The sequence below is a fragment of the Petaurus breviceps genome, unplaced genomic scaffold (assembly GCF_028583685.1).
Source record: "Petaurus breviceps papuanus isolate PSGF00001 unplaced genomic scaffold, PetGlider_PUasm1.0 90808, whole genome shotgun sequence".
Lineage (NCBI taxonomy): Eukaryota > Metazoa > Chordata > Mammalia > Diprotodontia > Petauridae > Petaurus > Petaurus breviceps.
The window spans coordinates 1151823-1171661 of record NW_027187349.1 but is presented as its reverse complement, the minus strand read 5'-3'; the positions used below and the strand labels follow the sequence as shown (position 1 = coordinate 1171661).

At 37.4% G+C, this 19839-nt stretch overlaps 1 protein-coding gene across 3 annotated transcripts in view; it reads right to left on the bottom strand.

Annotated features, from left to right (window-relative positions):
- The window catches only part of SNX9 (sorting nexin 9), a 130493-nt gene that overhangs the window by 55020 nt on the left and 55634 nt on the right, over nucleotides 1-19839 (bottom strand). For all 3 annotated transcript variants that reach the window (XM_069070309.1, XM_069070310.1, XM_069070308.1), the window contains exons 3-4: nucleotides 18454-18528; nucleotides 16745-16867 (exon numbers count right to left, since the gene is read on the bottom strand). In XM_069070309.1, the coding sequence (XP_068926410.1) occupies nucleotides 16745-16867; nucleotides 18454-18528 (198 nt within the window). The remainder of the gene's footprint in view (nucleotides 1-16744; nucleotides 16868-18453; nucleotides 18529-19839) is intronic.

Below are 19839 nucleotides of genomic sequence, written 5' to 3'. Positions count from 1 at the left end.
AGAGAGAGAGAGAGAGAGAGAGAGAGAGAGAGAGAGAGAAAAGGAGGGAAAGAAGAAAAAAATTGGCAACATCACTACCAGTGCTCTGAGTATTAATTAGTGCTAGGAAGTCATTCTGAGGAAGTCCATCTTAATGGGGAGGAGGAGGAGGAGGATACAGTAAAAGAGAATGAGAAAGAACAGTCAGGGAAGGTAGAACAAGAGAACAGTGACACAGAGAGAGGCCAGTGTATGGGAGGAAGGAGAGGCAGACAGTGTCAAAAGCTGCAGGAAGTCTGACGAGAATGATGACTGAGAAAAAGTCATTAGATTTAGCAGTTTCCTTCCTTGGAAGGTCAGTTCACCTTGAATGGAGCAGCTTCAGGGCAGTGGTTGGGTAGAAAGTAGAGAACTTTGTGTGAACTGAGGGCAAGGAACACACTCATCCCCTTTAAAACTCTGGCCATGACAGGAAGCTGTGTAAAAGCAGTAGCCTGACAGAAAGCGGATGGCAATAAGAGCTTCTATAATGACCAATTAAAAATGAAGACAGAATTCCTCCGGAGTGACAATAGAGTTCCATGATCAAATGATTTTCCATTTTCAAAAATTTAATTCACAATTTTTTTCAGTTATATCAGTTGGACAAAATGAGGGTCAGGCATAGAGTACACTGGCCATTTGCAGAGAATTACCTAAAAAAAAAAAAAGCTGGCCATTTATAAGCTTTTAATAAGAGTCTGAAAATATTTTTAAAAGTATACTTTAGTATTATTTTTGGCATTTCTTTGTTGGGAAGTTGGGGGGTGAAGGAGATACTTGCTCTGGCAAAGTAATTAGGAATTTGCTTTTTTGTTACAGTACCTGGGGAACATGGAGGCTATAAGCATGAATGTTTGATTTTAGGAGCTTTTTCTTATATGTAAGTCCTGACCTGACTAGAGGGTTTAAAAGTCAAGAGGCCTGCCAATTCAAAATTGAAAAGGGATTAGTTATCCACAACCCCCATTCCCACTTATGAGTATAGAAAATGTAAAACCCTTCAGGTAAAACTACCATTGCATACATTAAAAACAGAACAATATTGGTATCACATTCAACAATAAACATACATCCATAGGTATGAACTTCCTTGTTTGATCTTTTTGACCTCTGGGTCAAATTACTTTGATCTCTTTTGTGAAATGAAGGAAGAAAATGTGGAAACTTGTTGAAGATGTTTGGGGGTTGATAATGTTAACAAAAGCAAGACAAGCACATTATGAGTTGAAGAACAGGATGCAAGTCTCTAAGAAGAATGGAAGGACAGGAAGGATGAGAAGATATATTTGGACTGTTTCCAGAAGCATCTGTATTGGCTGCTTAGACTTTTACACATTTTTCCTTCATTCATTGAATTTTAGAGGCTGACTCTTCCTATCTGGTTCAGGCTGAAAGTGCAGGGGCTTCTCACACAGGCCCTGTGCTCCTCTGAAGAGCATGGGACCTCTGACATGTGCCATTTCTGAACTGGGCTGGTTATCCTACTTGGAAAAACCTAGTGTCCTCGCCTTGGGGCTAGCTATACTAATTTTTTTTCAATAATTTTTTGATAACTTTTTTTTTCACATTATCTACATTACTTCATTCTTCCTCTGTTCTCCCCCATAACGCCATCACTTATATATATAAAAGAGGAAGAAAAAAGTTCAGCAAAACTAACCAACATTTGTTTAGCTTTGCCAGGATACAGTGTAGTAAACAGATGTGAAACTTCCTTGCAATAGAGCCAACTTAAAAAATGTATACACACTAAAGTGGCAATAAAAGCCCCCAAACTTTCCCTGCATTTGCACCCATCCCCCACCATCCCTACAAGAGCCTCTCACCACAGGCCTTGCATATAGTCAGCCAGTATCTCTAAACAACAAATAAAATAGAGTGATTCATCTAAATGGGCGCCCAATCTCCAGGCCACAAAATTCTCCAGAGATGGTGCGGTCTCTGATTTCCAGATTACTCCTAGCTTCAACTCTGCACAATGTTTCACTTTTTGAAATAATCTCATAACCTTCTTCCCTATGATCAGGGAATCTCATAGCTAAAAGACAAGATCTTAAGATTTTTTTAAAATAAATTTTTATTGATGATGTTCTTTTGCTATTTTATCACCTACATCTCCCATTAATCATATGCTGTTTCCCTAAGTATGTTTTGGGGGAAGGGTGGTGATGTGTGGGTATACAAAAAAATAACAGCTCATTTTATATAGTGCCTTTGCAGTTTCCTCACAAGAACATATGTAAACAGGACAGGTATTATTACTCGTTTTGTACATGAGGAAACTGAGAGGCAAAGAGATTAAACAATCTACCCATGATCATACAATAAGTGGCCAAACTGAAATTTCAGCCCCAACTTTGGTGCTCAAAGCCAATACACTGCCTAAAAGATAAAACGTGAACACTGCATGGATGAAAAATTGCAATTAAAGTAATTATAGCAAATACTGTGAAATTATGATCACTTAAAATGTTTTTTGTTTTGTTTATAAGAGGGAATAATTGCTAGTCTCGCTGCATATCACAGCCTGGGTAACACATGTTTTTCAATCCCAACCCCAAAGTCATTGGTTACACCACGGGTGGGGAGCCTGCAGCCTTGTAGCCACATACAGACCTTTAGGTCCTCAAGTACAGCCATTTAGGACCTCAAAGGCCACATTTAGCCTCGAGGTTGCAGGTTCTCCACCCCTGGGTTACACCAATCTCTTTAAAATGGCTGTAAATTAAACTTTAGGGTTTGTTCCAAAACAGAGACATGAGAAGGTATTTCCCTCTTCCTTTGCAGAGGGGGGACTATAAGTACTAAACAGAATATATAAAGCCAGACTTTTCAATGGATTGTGTACTCCTGACAAACTGTTTCCCCCCCCCCCCTTCTTTTTTGCACCTTATAATAAGGGAGGGATCTTGGAGGGGGAGGAATGAGTTGAAAATATAGGCGATGCAAAGTAAAAGATGTCAGAATTTATTTTGACATAATTTTTATTGATAACTTCTGTTTTTATATTGCTTATATTTCCCCATGTATCTTTCTCTATCCCAGAGAATCTCATATATTTTTTTTCTAAAAGAAAAAAAAAAGCAACACCAGTAAACACATTGAAAAAAATCTGATAATATATGCATTTTTCCACACTGCAAAAGAGGAGAGGTGTCTTCTCATTTCTCTTATGATTCTGCAATATTTATTTGCAAATGTTTTGTATTTGTTCTATTTACATTGACAAATGAATTATGTATTTTTTCTTGGCTCTATTTACTATGACTTTGCCTAATTTCACCTAATCCTTTCCTTGATTTTCTGTATTCATCATGTTCATAATTTCTTATAGCACAGTAATATTCTGTAACACTCATGCACCACAATTTAGCCATTCCCCAATTAATGGCAATCTATCTTGTTTCTAATTCTTTGCTATCACAAAAAGTATCGCTATGCATATTTTGAAGCCTTTGTTTTTATCAATGACCTTCTTGGGATATATGTTTAGCAGTGGAATCCCTTGGTCAAAAGAGTAGAGAATTTATGCACTTTATTGGTATAATTCCAAACTGTTTTTCAAGAATGGCGGTGCTAATTTATATAAGCACCACCAATATTATGTATTAATGTGCCTGTCTTTCCACAACCCTTTTAACACTGGCTATTCCCATCTTTTCTGATTCACTGGGGATAAGGTGAAGTCTTAGAGTTGTTCTGACTTGTACTTTTCTTATTAGTAGTAATTTGGAGCCTTCTTTTACAGTTGTTGATAGTTTGCATTTCTTCATTTGAGAACTGTTTGCTTTGAGAACTTAATTATTGGGGAATAGCTTCTGGTTTTATAAATTTCCGTTAGTTGTCTATACATGTTAAATACTAAACTCTTATCTGATAAATTTGATACTAAGATTTTATTTCTCATTTGACGAGTTCCCTTCATATCCTAGATATGTTACTTTTGTTTGTGCAACTGCTTTTCAAACTCCTGTAATCAAAATTATTCTGCCTTTTGTAATTGCTTCTATTCCTTATATGGTTAAGAATTAATTTCCAACTCGTAGCTGTGAAATATATAATGACAGGCTTCTCTTCTAATTTTTTATGCTATGATCTTTAATAGTCAAGTTTCATATCCATTTAATTTATTCTGGAAGATTGTATAAAATGTCAATCTAAGCCTAATTTCAGTTAGACTGCTTCCTAGCTTTCTCAGCAATTCTGATTAAACGAGGAAGGCACTGAGAAATGTAGATGATGTAAAGAAAAAAAATGTCAATTAAAACAGTATTTAAAAAATAATACATCATCCAATTTACTTTATAATGCAATGTTGGTCTTAATCATTAACTATGTGCATTATTAATAAAGATATGAATTTTACTGCTTTTTCTTAGAGCTACGAGCAAAAAAGATATCAACCTGAAATAATTTGATCACATCCCTGTAAGTAATGATCAGTCCAAAGTCTAGTAATTACAGAGTACTTTTAGTATACTATACCACAACTATATATCTATGCATTTTAACAGCTCTTATATACAAACACAATATATGAATTTTGTATTATTGTATATTTGAAATTCAAAAAGAGGTGAAATTGCTGAAATTTCAACTCTATTAAGAATTAAGCTAGAAGATGGCATAGACATTAATTCCTGGTAAATATCTTTTATTAATAGAGAAAACCCTTCACCTTAGAAGACTCATGACAAGTTTTGAATAATATATTAGTGGGCAGAGCAAATCAGGTCTGGTATCATCCATGAAACTCCCTGGCTGCTGCCGCTATCTGAAGATACCCTGAACCTGGGTGTTCTTAAAAGTGAGATTTGTCCCCAATCAAGAAAAGAAGTAAAAGATGGATTGATAACTGGTACTCAGTAGGTCCTATATAAATGCATATTCCCTTCACCTCTCTTCCTTTTCCCCTGAAGCAATCAGGTGGCTCAGAAGACCTGAGTGTGAATCCTACCTCATACTAGCTGTGTGTCCCTGATTAAGTCACTTGAGCTTCATGCTCAAAACTGCTTCTGGGACTTTTGGCACACCCTCTATTTAATCCTAAAGGCAATAAGCAAAGACCTGGTAGGGCGCATTCTTTTGGAAAATCACTGTTGTAGCTGTACTGAGGATGAATTTGGGTAGAGAGAGATGTGAGTCAGGAAGATCAATTAAGAGGCTACTGTTGTAGTCTAGTCAATAAGTGATTAAGGCCCGAACTAGGCTGAAGCCTGTGTCAACAGTGAGAAGAGAAGTGAATGGATCTAAGAGATATTATGGACGGAAAGTCAGGAAGTCTTTGCATCTGACATGGTATATGGGGAGGAAGGATGGTGGTAACCTTGACAGCAACAGGGAAGTAAAGAAGATGGTGGGGTTTGCAGCGTTTCGGTCAAATAGGCAGTTGGTGAGGCGGGACTAAAGCTCAGGAGAACAATCAGAGGCTGGATATATAGAGCTGACAGTCATCAGCACAGAAATAATACAATTTTTATTACCAATATAGCTAGGATTTATAGTTCAAAAACATTTTAAAAACATTACCAGGAACAGCTAGATGGCGCAGTGGATAGAATACTAGCCCTGAGTTCAAATCCAGCCCCAGACACTTATGAGCTGTGTGACCCTGGGCAAGTCACTTAACCCCAACTGCCTCTAAAAACAAAACCCTGAAAACAAAAATACCTAATTTTATCCATACAACAATCCTAGAAAGTAGGTGCTATTATTATGCTCATTCTACAGAGGAGGAAACCAGGTAGACAGTGGTAAAGTGATTTGACTATATGGCTAATAAAGCTAACTCAGGATTTGAATTTAGGTCTCCTTGGCTCTAGGTCTAGTACTCTATCTACCCTGCCACCTAGCTGATAATTAAACCCATGAGAGTTGATGAGGTCACCGAGAATGAGAGAAGAGATGAGGGTTCAGGAAAGAGCTTTGGGTCTACCCACAGTTAAGGGGTAAGATAAAGAAGCTGATCCAGCAGAGGAGACCTGGAAGGAGTGGTCCCAGAGCTGCACTGTGAGAACACAACCTGCATCTCCCCTCTCCTAGTCTTTGCACTGGCCGGCCCCCATGCCTGCAGCACTCTTCTCCCTTACCTCCACACCTCTGTTTTAGCAGCTTCCTTCAAGACTCCGCTCCAGTCCTACCTTATGCAGGAGGCCTCTCCTGTGCCCTATCAGGTCACCTCCCACCTACTCTTTATATCTCTTATATGCACACAGTTATTTACCCACTGTCTCCCACATCGGAAATCCTTAATATTCTTGTTGATTGATTGACTAGGTGTGCTGTGGATACAAATAGGAAGAATGAAACATTCTATTTCTCAAAGGGCTTGTAACAAGGGAACCACTAAGTGAATATTTAAGTATAAAGAGAATAAATACAAGGTATTTATAAATATTTATATATATATATATCAATCCATCTATCTATACAAATATATCAATATTTATCAACAAATGGAGAGCTGCTGAAAACAAAAAGAGTGAATATCCTCAGGACCCTAGGACCTAAAAACACAGGTACTCTACAACACAACATTCCTCTGAGCCGATTCAGCTAGGGAGCACAGTGGACAGCTGTTCTTGTGTTCTCATCTGGGGGGTGGGGTTGGGGGTAGGAGGGTGAGAAGGCAGATCTTGGCTGACTGAAACAAAATATTTTTTAAAAAGAAAACAAAATATAAATGGATTTTTAAAATATCTTTTTCCCTCTTAATCTTCACAGGTCTTCCCCTTAAGAAATAAGTCTAGCCCTACTTATGGGACTTAGTGTTTTGTTTTGTTTTTAAAGCCAAGTTAGGATGGGTTCTTATGGACAGGAATTATTTGGATAACTTTAAAAGTGAAGCTAGATCTTAGTAAAAATGGTATGAACTGGGGCAGTAGGTGACACAGTAGATAGAGTACAGGGCCTGGAGTTGGGAAGACTTGAGTTAAAATCTGACCTCAGATACTAACTAGCTGTGTTATCCTGGTCAAGTCACTTAACCCCATTTACCTCTCAAAATAAAATAAATTAGAATGGTATAAATCTGTAACAGGGCATATCAACCTTACTTGCTGAAAATCTTAAGAATATACTAAATCCTTTGACAACTCAGATTCTGTGGATGCCTGACTATCTCAATTGCAGGTAGTTATCTAAAATAAAGGGGTAAAAAATCAGTAATCATCATACTGTTACATAACAGTAGCTCTGGAAGTTTATTAATTTTGATGCAAAACGTCATAAGCAGATTATCATTTGTTTGTACAAACGGACTTGGATGCCATGACAATCACTGAAAAGCAATGTGGCCTCAGAAATCTGTCCCTGGAAAGGCCTTTATGGGCATACATACTGCTAATGATGGGGCTGCGTATAATGCAGATGTCAAATGCTCTTTTATCCTAATAACTTTAACGCTAGAAATTTCTACCTTCTTTTCATCACATCTTTCCAGTGGAACAGAAAAACAACAAAACAAAATTGAGTATGTCTAGCCTTCACTCTGAAAGGCACTGAAGACCAACAGAGTCCTCATGAAGAAAGCTCTCTGTCACACAAACAATGCATGAGGAGTTGGTATTGATAGGCTGATATCTGCTTGGAATGCAAAAGCTAAACTCAAAGTAAGTGTACATTTCTTATGAATAGCTGGACCCAAGGGAACTACCAAAAAACAAACAAACTGCATATAAACCCCCAGAGGGTCAAATGAAGAACAAAAACTGTCCTTTTCAGAAGTAGTTTAGGACAGGCCATCTCTGTAAGTAGAGCCATGAGTCTATGGGTTTTGAAAGAATCTTATAATTGGAAATCTTAAGAATGGATTTTTTTGTGTGTGGCTATGTTAATATTAGCAACATTAGCACTTCCCTCATAAAAGGGGAATTCTTTTGATAAACAGGTTAAGGAAGTAGATAGTTTTCCTCTAAAGAATGCTATCTTTTTCTTTCTTCCTTTTTATTTTTTAAAGTTTTTTGCCTCTAGTAATTTTTATGGGTGAAACTAGGAGGAAGGAGAGGACTATGATCTCCATTTTGGTCAAATTCTTTTACAACAAATGTAGTTACAGAGGAAGATCCCATATAACAAAGATCTTTAAGCTCAATTAATGGCCTGTTTTTGCAACCCATATTTAGGAGCAAAGGCCAGCAGAAGAACAAAAAAAAACAGTCCAATTTCTTGGGAACAGCAAAACAAAACAAAAGACTTTTTTATATGCTGAATAACTTGTGTTGGTAAAGGGTTAAACTAGCAATATGAGAAATCCCATAAACCTATATAATGTCAGATTAGAAGCATTTTACAGACAGGAATTCCAGTCTAGAAACTGCACATCTTGTAATAGGTAATATACTGATCTTCAGAGAGGTTCAAAATAAATAAGTATTGATGCCAATAAATGGAAAAAAAGAACATATTTCTCATTACTCTTAGAAGGGGAAAGATGAAAGGATGTGGTAATGAAAAAAGATGTGAATGCAATCTTTCTCTTGCTCCATAGAAAGAGGCAGAAAACACCTCGAGCCAATATGAATGGCCTTCTAAGAAATTACTGTATACTCACCATGCTGAAACTTAATGCTTATGGCCGATAGCAACTCCTCTATAAAATATTTCTTCATATATCTCAGAGAAGTCCTTTTAAAGGAGCAATTTACTAAAAATTTTTCTTTAAGATTATGCTCCACAGTCTTTTTAAGTATGAGCCAGTCATCAAATTTTTAAAAACTGGGGGGGGCCAGGTAGCACAGCGAGTAAGAGCACCAGATCCAGTGTTGAGAAGACCTGGAGATCGAATCCCAGGCTCAGACACTTAGCACCCACCCAGAAACACCTGGCTGTGTAACCTTGAGCAAGTTACTTAACCCCAATTGCTTAGGGGCGGCCGGGTGGCTCAGCGAGTAAGAGCACCGGCTCCAGTGTCGGGATGACCTGGATCAAATCCGGGCTCAGATACTCAGCACCATACCCAGAAATAACTGGCCATGTAACCTTGAGCAAGTTACTTAACCCCAATTGCTTTAAAAAAAATTTTTTTTTAAACTGCATTGAAGAATTGAGGGGGAGGAAAGAGAAGGGAAACTGGCCAGAATAAATAATATTAATTCATGTTTTTCCTTACCTTTCAAAAATATTTAACTAACTGGTCAACATAATCCACTGGAACAGTATATATCCCCAATGCACTTGGGAATATACAAAGTCTCATTAGGTTATAAGTGGTTAAAACTTTCCTAAGTCATTAAAAGCTATCCTTCTTAAGATTAACGCCACTTATTCCCAGGCAATTAAGAGAATATAAAGGGTCTTCAATCTCTACTATACCCAGAAAAACTGAGATCTCTATTCTGAACCTATATAGGTACAAAGGCTGTTGTTACAGACCCTCAAAGAGGTCATGAAATGTATAGAAGAATTAGCAAAATTGTGCATGTCAACAATTACAAAACCCATCTCCCTGGTTAAGTAGGTTTTAGGAATTAGAAGGGATGAGTTGGTAAAGTTGGGCTCATGTTTTCTTTCCTTTTTAAAAAAATATATTTTTTGTGATATCTCTTTGTTTTTCCATAACTTGGATTTGTTTCTGTATCCCTCTCCCTCCCAGAGATCCATCCTTAATTATAAAGAATGTCTTTTAAAGAGAAAAAAAGTTTAATAAAACCTGTCAACATATAAAAAAAAAATCTGATGCTATATTCAATTACTCCATACCTGGGGACTCTAGGCCCTGCAAAGGAGCAGGGGGAGGCTTCTGCTCACCTCTCTTCTCTGGAGGCCAAGCTTGGTTCTGTATAATTTCACCACATTCAGTTCTGATCATTTTGCAGTGGCTGCTCTTTCTGTTTACACTGTTGTAGTCATTGTACATTTTGATTCCTGGCTCCATATGCTTCATTTTGTATTGGCTCATGTCTCTCCCCGCTTTTCTGTATTGATCACACCTATCATTTCTTAGGTGCATAATGTTCCAGCATGTTCATGTACCACAACTTGGTTAGACATTCTCCAATAAAAGTAGATTGTATCTCCAGCTCTGTGACCACAAAAAGTGCTGATTTAACTATTTTGGTGTATATAGGGCTTCTGTCCTTGGTGAATGACCTTCCTGAAATCCATCTATACAGTTTCTCTATGAAACATGGATATGGCCCTCAGTTTTATGTGGTTTCCTCCTGAGCTTCTGTGTTAACTGTGGCAGAATGAGAGAAAGGTGGGCAAAACAGGCTAAGAAGCATGGTTTTCTGACAACCTGCAAACACTAAACAGCTAATACTATTTTGAAAGGGAGAGAACCTTGTTCAGTGACCAACAAATGGGCATATTACTTGTTGTTCAGTCGTGTCTGACTCTTTGTGACCTTGTGGACTGGGGTCATACTATCCAAGGGGTTTTCTTAGAAAAGACACTGGAGTGGGAATGTTTGCCATTTCTTTCTTTAGGGGATTAAGGCAAAAAGAAGTTAAGTGACTTGCCCAAGGTCACACAGCTAGTAACTATCTGAGGCTGGATTTGGATTTAGGTCTTCCAAGCCCAGAGCTCTAACCACTGAGGTATCTAGCTGTCTTTATACTACTGAAGGAACCGAATAATATCCATTTTGATTCTTCTTACTCTAAATGAAACTAGAAAACAAGAGGCAGTTTAAGCAAAATAGAAGGAGGCAGATAAAAGGAATCATTCTTATTCAGTGGCCACAAGCAACAAGAAACAGTATCTTATGAGAAAGGTAATTTCATACTGTAGTACTCATGATAAGCATTTCCAAAAAAACCACTAGTGTAAACAATTACAGCTCATGCCTCAAAATCTGGTGCAATGGAGAAAATAGAAAGAAACTTTATGAAAAACTAGGTAAGACCCTCTCCATGAAATTAACACATATTTTAATTATTTGGTGACTTCAAGTGCAAAGGTAGGTATAAGAAAGAAAAATGAAAACTTAGAAAAGGTGGTTTAGGAGTAAGCATGAAAAAGAGGACAAAAAGGTATGCAGAATGTACAGAAGCCTCATACCTATCAAGCATATATGCTTATATACCTCATACCTATGTACGTGAATACTTTTTTTTTAATTGAAAGCTGACAGGTGCCCAACAGGGTGAACACCAAATACTAATCATTAAAAAATAAGATTGATTATATCTTGGCAAGAAAAGATTGAATTCTAATGGGCAAATTATTTCTGAATCAGATATCTGTGTATAGTCATACTATTGACTTGTTAGAGCCAAAACCAAAATCAACATCAAAGAAAAATAAAAATGAGATGTGGTAACAAGTAAAGCAAGTCTCACCTGATTTAAACAAGTTGACAGCAAAAAGGGAAAAAAGAGATGAAAAGATTAGATCTTGACTACACAAACCATTATCATTTCCTAAGAAAGTTCATTTAACCAATGTAAACTGCCACAACAAAGAGACCTAAAGAGCTCAGAAACCACCTAAAACAGTAAAAATTGATCTCCTTGTCAAGGGGGAAGATAAAACAGCCAGGGACAATACCAATATATATTAGAAAGCTCTCTCATATAGGATAGATTATGGATGGACCATGGCTAGTATTTGCTCATAAAACAGTGGGGGTGTATTATAGTATGAGATAATGTTTCCTGAAGGCTTGTCAAGGGACCCAACTAAGAACAATCGCTCCAATACAGTCAAGGATGTAAGGAGGAAGAGGACAGATAAAAAGAAAAGATCTGTATGTGGTTTTTTCACCATCTAGGATGGCAGAGACACCACGTATGAACTCTAATAGCTGAGTTAATGACTACAGTGCAGTTGCTTAGTAAATGCTCACTGAATTACTTGAGGAAGCAAAAATGCCACTACAAAAAAAACAGGCTGGAGAGAGCAGCTACACGAGATCGAGTGTATAAAAAGGAGGTCCGTGCTGCCACATCTTTGTAGTCATACAACTGACTAAAAGGCTACATATCATTGTTCTTATGTTTTTTGATGACATAAAAGCATTCAACACAATAGAATAAAATGCCTCCTTAAAGTCTCCGTTCCAATGAAGAACTGCCCAAGCACATGTCAAAAGCATTCAAGATTCCTCAAAAGATGTAACTCACTTCAATGACCATCTGATTATAAACATCGAGGGAGACATAAAACAGTGAAATGTTGCAAAAGATATTTCCCACTGTCATTCAGAACATCTAACTCAAAGTCCAAGTCAAAAAAGATTCCCTATACCTTTTTTGTGTCATGGACCCCCTTTGACCGTATGATGAAGCCTATGAACACCTTCTCAGAATGATGGGGTTTTTTTTCTCCCACAAACCAACCTTTCTTGAAATATTTCTTACCCCTTAGTCCTATCAAAGTTCATCTCTTCCCAAATGTCAGCTCTGGATTACTCCTACCTTCTGACTTCTCCAGAGTCCCACAACCATGCTGAATGGGTACATTATAAATTCATGTTATCCGATTCCAAATGGGTTCTAAATGCAGCAAGGAAGTCTTTTTATTCCTGATTTTCTATCACAACCTCCACAGAAACTATTCCAAACTTTTCTTTCTTCCGTAAGCCTCTATTTTCTCCCTTTCCCTATTTCAACTGAGAATCTCACCTCTTACTTTACTAAGGAAATTGAGGCCATTTGATGTGAACTCCCTCTTCTTTCCTTTTCATCTCAAAACCCCTTGATACCATCCCCCCTCCTTTATTCTTTACCTAGTCTCTGAAAATGAAGTGCCCTTTTTATCTAAGGCCAACCTCTCTACATGTATGCTTGATGCCACCTGCTCCCATTTCCTCTAGCAGACTGCAAATTCAATCATTCACACACCCCCTTTCTAATCATCAACTTCTCCCCATTTACTGGTTCCTTCCCTCCTACCTTCTAACATGCCCAAGTCTTCCCCCTCCATGAGAAAGACTTCACTGGACTCTGTCATCCCTTTAAACAATGAATGGTCCTCTACCTCTTTTCCCTTTCTTAGGCAAACTCCTAGAAAAAGCTGTCTATACCTGTGTCGTCATGATTTCCCATCTCTCCTTCACTCCTCAACTCTACTACTCTATCTAAAGTTACCAGCGATCCCTTAATTACTAAATCTGATGGTCATTCCTCAGTCCTAAAGCCTTCTACTGCACTAGGACTTTCGACTACCCTCTCCGCCTAGATGCTCTCTCTCCTCTGGGTTTTTTGTGACACTACTCTCTCTTTCCTGGTCCTTGTCTTCCCTGTTTGACCATTCCTTCTAAGTCTCTTTTGCTGACTTCTCATTCGTATCACTCCCCCTGACTGTTGGGTGCTCCCCAAGGTTCTGACTTGGCCACTTTATCTTCTCTCTTTAGGTAAACTCATTGGCTCCTATGGGTTGAATTCTATAACCTCCGTGATAATGGCTCACATAGATGACTACATATCCAGTCCCAGGCAGGCACTCCTCAGAACTTCATTTCTGCTTCACCAAATGCTTACTGGACATTTCAAATTAGATGTCTTAGAGACATAAATAAACATGTAAAATCTTAACTCATTATCCTTTTCTTAAGCCCTATCTATGCTCATCTAAACTCCCCCATTTCTGCCGAAGGCACTAGCAGACTATCCCGTCTCCCAAGTCCATAACCACAGCATGATCCTTGTCTCTCAACTCATCTATCCAACTGGTAGTCAAATGTTTCCATTTCTGACTCCATGATGTGTCACATATCCATCCCTTAACTCTACTCAGATTGCTACCACCTGAATTCTGCAATGGTCTAACTGGTCTCTTGCCTTAAGTCCCTCCTTAGTTGAGTCCATCCTATACACCGCTGCCAAAGTAATTTTCCTTAATGCAGATCTGATGATGTCAATCCCCTGCTTAAACTCCAAAGGTTCCCTATCATCTTGAGAATACAATATAACTTCTGTTTAGCTTATAAAGCATCTTTAAACCTGGTCCTAAGCTTTCTTTACGGTCTCAATAGACATTACTCCTCCCAACCTCTGTGATCCAGACAAAAAAGGCTTTTTTCCCCCCTATTCCTCAAATACCACACCAAACTCCATTTCCAATCTCTGTGCCTTTGTCCTAGCCATCCCTCCTACCTGGAATGTACTCTCTCCTCAGCTATGTTTAGAGAATCCTTTTCTTTCTCTTTAAGAAAGAATAATTTTAAGGCATAATTTTAAGCACCATCTTCAGTATGAAGCCCCTCCAGATCTCTCCAAGTAGCATAGGAGTTCTCATCAGAGAGATGTGACTGGAAAAGGAGATAACCACAGGGGAAGACTTACAGGAGCACACAGACCAGAGTCTAAACAGAATGAGAAATGGCGGATGGGTTGCAATATGTACCGTTGGATGTAGTACCCATGTTCATCAGATCACAGATCCAACCAAGAAACTTGGAAATTTGGCTAGATTAATAAACTTAAGAACAATTCCATCTTGCCCTACTAGAAAGTTAGGGGAGTTATGGGGGAGATTCTATAAGAAAGAACAGAATGGGGGAAGAGGTATTCAGTAGGCTTGCTATTTTGGGGTGGGGGATAGGCAAAAGACAGGAACAAAAATTGTAACTCAAAATCTTGTGGAAACGAATGTTGAAAACTAAAAATAAATGAATAAATTAGAAAAAAACCCAACAACCCAAATACCACAAGAAGTAAAAATACCACCACTCTGTATTAGCCCTCTTAAAATTATTTTCAGTTAAAAAAGAAGTTTCTGAATTCCTCAAAATTTTATCATCTGCCCACTGAAGTTTAGTACTACCTTGAACTTATTCATAGCAAACATTTTTGAGGCTTCACTGCTTGTTAATCTATCTTTTCAATCGAATCAGGGATATAAAGATAATTAGAAGGGGATCTAATTTATTCTATTTAGTCTCATGTCAAAAGAGATGGCGATACAGTATAGGAGTAAAAGTCAGAATCCTTGGTGGCTCTGACTATTCATGCCCAACTGCATGATCTAAATCAGAAAAGACGCTTCTTGAGTATTAAAATAAATGAACCACTACAGCCTCCTGCCTCTTAGTGTCTGGATAATTGTACTCACTCACGCAGGCAGTCCACCAGAATGTCTCATCATATTATAAATTTCTACTGAGATGTTCCTTCAAAGTAGCAGAATTACTGCTTTCAAAATGGTCACATAAGCACTCTTCCTGTCTCCAAACATTTGGCTTGCCAGTTCACTTCCCTCCAACCAAAGCCTACAAATTAAACCTATACAACAAAGCTGAGTAAAGAAATTACTATCTTCCTAATACTTTCAGGGCATAAAAAACACATTGGGGGTAAGAGGGCTGAAATAGGAGCGTCATGACTACAGTTATAGCCTACTAATCTGGGGGCCCTTTTCCACACTCCATTATCCTCTGTGTTAATAGTCAGGAAAATCTCACTTCAAATCCAGTTTCAGATACTAACTAGCTGAGTGACCCTGGGCAAATCACTTAACCTCTGTCTGCATCAGTTTCCCCATTTGAAAAATGAGGATAACAGCACCTACCTCTCGGGCTAATTGTGGAGAGCAAAATGAAATAGTATTTGTAAAACATCTTACAAACCTTAAAGGGTTATATAAATGCTAGCCATTAACTATTATTATTGTTATTATAAAAGGACAGAAGAAAAAACAAGATGACTGCCTTTGAACCTTGGAAGCAGTATTTTTAGGGGAAAAATGAAAACAAAGGATACTTCCCATAATTCTTCATAAACTCAAGAATTTCAAATCACAGAACAGTAAAGCTGGAAAGGTTTTCATAGATCATTTGGTTCAACTTGCTCCCTTCACAGAGTAGAAAACTGAGGATTAGAAAGATTCTGTGATTTTCCAAGGTCTCAAGTCTACTTAGTGTCAGGGTCTAGCCAAAAATGGAAGCTTAGTCAAATGAACTGGCTACAGTTGTTGTTTTTTTTAATTTTTAAAATTACGATAAAAAAATAAGTATTTTTAATTGATGCTTTACACTTTTTTACACTATTATCATTTTCTAATCCAATACTCTTTCCATTACAGAGTGTTAAAAACAGACAAAGGCTTAAGAAACTTTTGAAAACTGAACTGATGACTGGCCCATAAAAGATTATTAAAGAAAACCTAGGGATATTTTAAAGTATATCCTTAATCTTTGGAGCAATTCTAAACAAGTTTTACATACATTTGTAAAAATATGAGGGATAAAATTCCTCCAATATTTTTAACATAATCCTAGGTGATAGGACGGTAGTAAAATGTAATCAGCTGACATAATCGTTTTCTTAAGCATGACTTGCAGTACACATCATATAACTATCTGGAAGGTCAGGCTAAACTAAAATTCACTTAAACCAGCCAAAGGTCAACTGCTTCCATAATAATGTTTTATTACTTCAATGCGGTTGAAGTTTCCTTGGTAAACAAAAATAGTCGGTTTTTTATCAGTCATAGGTGCCTGGTCGGTCGAATAGGAACAAGTAGTCTTTTCCTTTCTTGTCTCTCTTTCTATAAGTCTTCAGATTCCATAATAGACCTCATAACTGAATTCATATCATTGTACCAGAATTCTATTACAGTCATTAAACCCTTGCTTCCCATTAGTCTCAAAAACAGCCTCTATCGATATGAATGTGTGATTTCTTTGCTAGTAACACTCAACAAAAATGCAGCACATTACACTAATAGCAATTTTCTTTTGTGCTTTTTAGAGAATGACAACTTAACGCACCACAGCTCTCACAGTAAGTTGTGCACTCAACAAAGTCTGCCATTTTCATTAAGACAAGAGAATACATACCTGGTTATTACTGTTGACCGCTGAGGCGTTGGTCTGAACTGCACTTGAGAGAGAATCCAGGAAGGCTTGGTCAGCTACTGAATTTCCACAAGAAAACTGATCTTTTCCACCATTAGTTAAAATCTGAAGAGTAAAGGAACTCTTATTATTTTCAGTCAATTCATAGTTCACTTGAGGTTAAGATTATTTGTAGGCTACCAAAGCCAACCCAGGAGAAAAATGGTGCTTGACATCCTATTTACTAGACTGTATGGAAGGTCCTTTGGGGGCATGGGCTGCTTTTACCCCTCTTTGCATCTTTCTCCACGCCTATCAGGGTGCTTGGCATCTAACTGAATAAACAACAACTTACTTATTGAAAACATCAAAGTGGACACACAAGTGATTTTTCTAAAACTAGAAAGTTTGGAAGTTGTGATGAACTTCAATGCCAATCATCCCTCTGACTTCCCACAATCTTAAGGGACTTTTAGGCCTCAAATGAAAAGCAGAGATCCTTCTCATAAACTTTTAATTGTTGATTTTCTACCTTTGGGCAGACATTATGACATGACTCCCTATACTTAGTGAGAGATCTGGAAGAGAGACCCCAAGAAAGGTTTTTCGGTTAAAGGGATCCCAGGAGACTAGCCCCATCATCTTCTTTTCTCCCGAAAGACATCATCTCTTTCCTAGAGTGGGTATTTTCTCTTCCCTTAACCACTTGGTTAAAAAACAAAAGCAAACAAAACACTTCCATATCTCAGCAAAAGACCTTAGTTCCTCTGCCATCCACCAAACTTCAATAATCATAGCATTTTATATCCATTTTATATACATGATATAGAACAACAACCAGCAGAGGGAGCCATCTGGTTGGCTCAGAAATGTTTTTGTTAGTGGTGGTTGGTGGCTGGTTGGTTTTTAACTGAATTGTGTCTAACCATGGATGGCCAATTCAAGTAATTTAATGCTATAGTAAGAGCTGACATCGGGCAGCACCTCATAGTTTCAATGAACAACTTAACTTTTTTTTTTAAACAGGATATGGAGAAAAGGAATTGGGAAATTCTGATTGTGGTACAGTCAACATTGGATTTGGAGGCAGAAGATATGGATGGCCTCAAAGATTAGCTCGTTTTGAGTGACACCTGACCTCTCTGGATTCCAATTTCCTTTTCTGTGTAATGAAGGGGATCGTTTCTCTGGTCTATGTAAGCTTTAACTCCTCTGAACCTAAGACTGGGATTTGTGCCTTGGCCCTGTCGATTACCAGGTGGGTGGTAGTGGACAAGTAATTTAGTCTGTTTTCTTAGCTAGAATATAGGAATAATATTTGCATTACCTACCTCATAGGATTACTGTGGGGCAAAGTACTTTATAACTGTCAAGTGTTACATGAAGATAAGGAATTATAGTGTAATGCTACTAACAAAAAAATAACAATTAGAACAGAGACAAATAGGTTACCTTGTTTACTTCAACATACAATTTATTATTCACTAAAATCAGTAAGAACTGATTTTATTCCAACTTTTCCAGGGTAGCTACTGAACAATACCATTTATGTCATTCCAACCACTACTGATCACACCAAGGAAGGGAATGCATTTGGTAGGAATAATTTTGTTACTTTCTTTTATGCTCTGTCCCTCAATCCTGTTCATCCAGAATAAGCTAGGGAAGGAATCGGCCATAACTATTGTAATTAAATGACTGGAAATTCTTACTTCAACATAGTCTGTGGGAACAAGCCCCCGTTCTCCTTTGTTATTTTTTCCTTCTAGCCATCCTCCACCTACATCCTAAAAAAAAGAAAACAAAAAGAAATTTCCTTTATTTGGAAAACCTGTGTGAAGAATCACAACAAAAACAACTTAAATACTAAGTATATCATGTAGGCAAAGTCTATTATTCATAAGTTACATTTTCTTCCCTCCTGGCATCACCCAGACATCCAAAAACTCTTGAGACCAGAAAAAAAAGTTAAACCCAGACTACAATTAATCAAATATTGATGAATAATTGGTAATAATTCTCAATAGTGCCCAAATTAGTCTATACAAAGCATGTTCTATTTTGATAAATCATATTTTCTTCATTCATCATTTAAATAAACCGCAACTCAATTCTAGAAAATTACTAAGTTCATGAGATGTACTGGATACAATGAAAAAAGCAATGAGTCCCAATTCCAGAAAAACTGGGTTTGAGACTGGGTTATGCCACTTATTTGTATGTAGTCTTGGTACCTCTTTTTCCTTATCTGGTAAATAGGGGTGCCCTCATGTGCAACTTACTTGATCAGGTTGTTTTGAGGATCAAATAATGGAACTATGTACTTGTAAGTTAATCAGTGGTCAGGTTATTTGGGCTAAGGAAATTAATTTTTCTCTTCCTTTCTCTCTACTGCTCCATAGTGTCTCTTTTGGTTAAATAGGGCTATCCAAAATAAAACTAAAATAAATTGACATTCACCATTCTAATTTTCACCTAAATAATACTTTTAAAAGAATTTCCTTGAATGCCATCTACCTCCAGAGAGAGAACGGATGAACTTGAGTGAAGACTGAAGCTTACTTTTTTAAGTGTATTTTTCTTGTGGTTTGTGTGTGTGCTTTCTTTTGCAATATGACTAATATGGAAATATGTTTTGCATGACTTCACATGTGTAATTGCTATCATACTGCTTGCCTTCTCACGGGGTAGGGAAGTGGTGGGAGGGAGGGACAGAATTTGGAACTCAAAATTAAAAAAAATAATAAATGTTAAAAATTACTTTAAATGTAATTAGGAAATGTTAACAAAATATTTTTGTTTAAAGAGCTTTACTGAGCTCCTAATTAAATATCCACATTAGTTTATCCAAAGCTAGCTGAATTTGGATAACCACAGTTTCTTTACATGTCATTTAAAACCCCAACTGTCAATTCTAGACTACAAATGGGTAACCCCATGGCATCAATCAGTACTTGTGTTACACCTTAAAATTTAAATCCAAGGTTTTCACAACTGGAGAGAGAGGTGCTGAATTAAATATGTAGAATGAGAAATACATTTTTGGAACTGACAAAAATGGGGATTTATTTTGCTTGACTATGTACATTGGTTTCAAG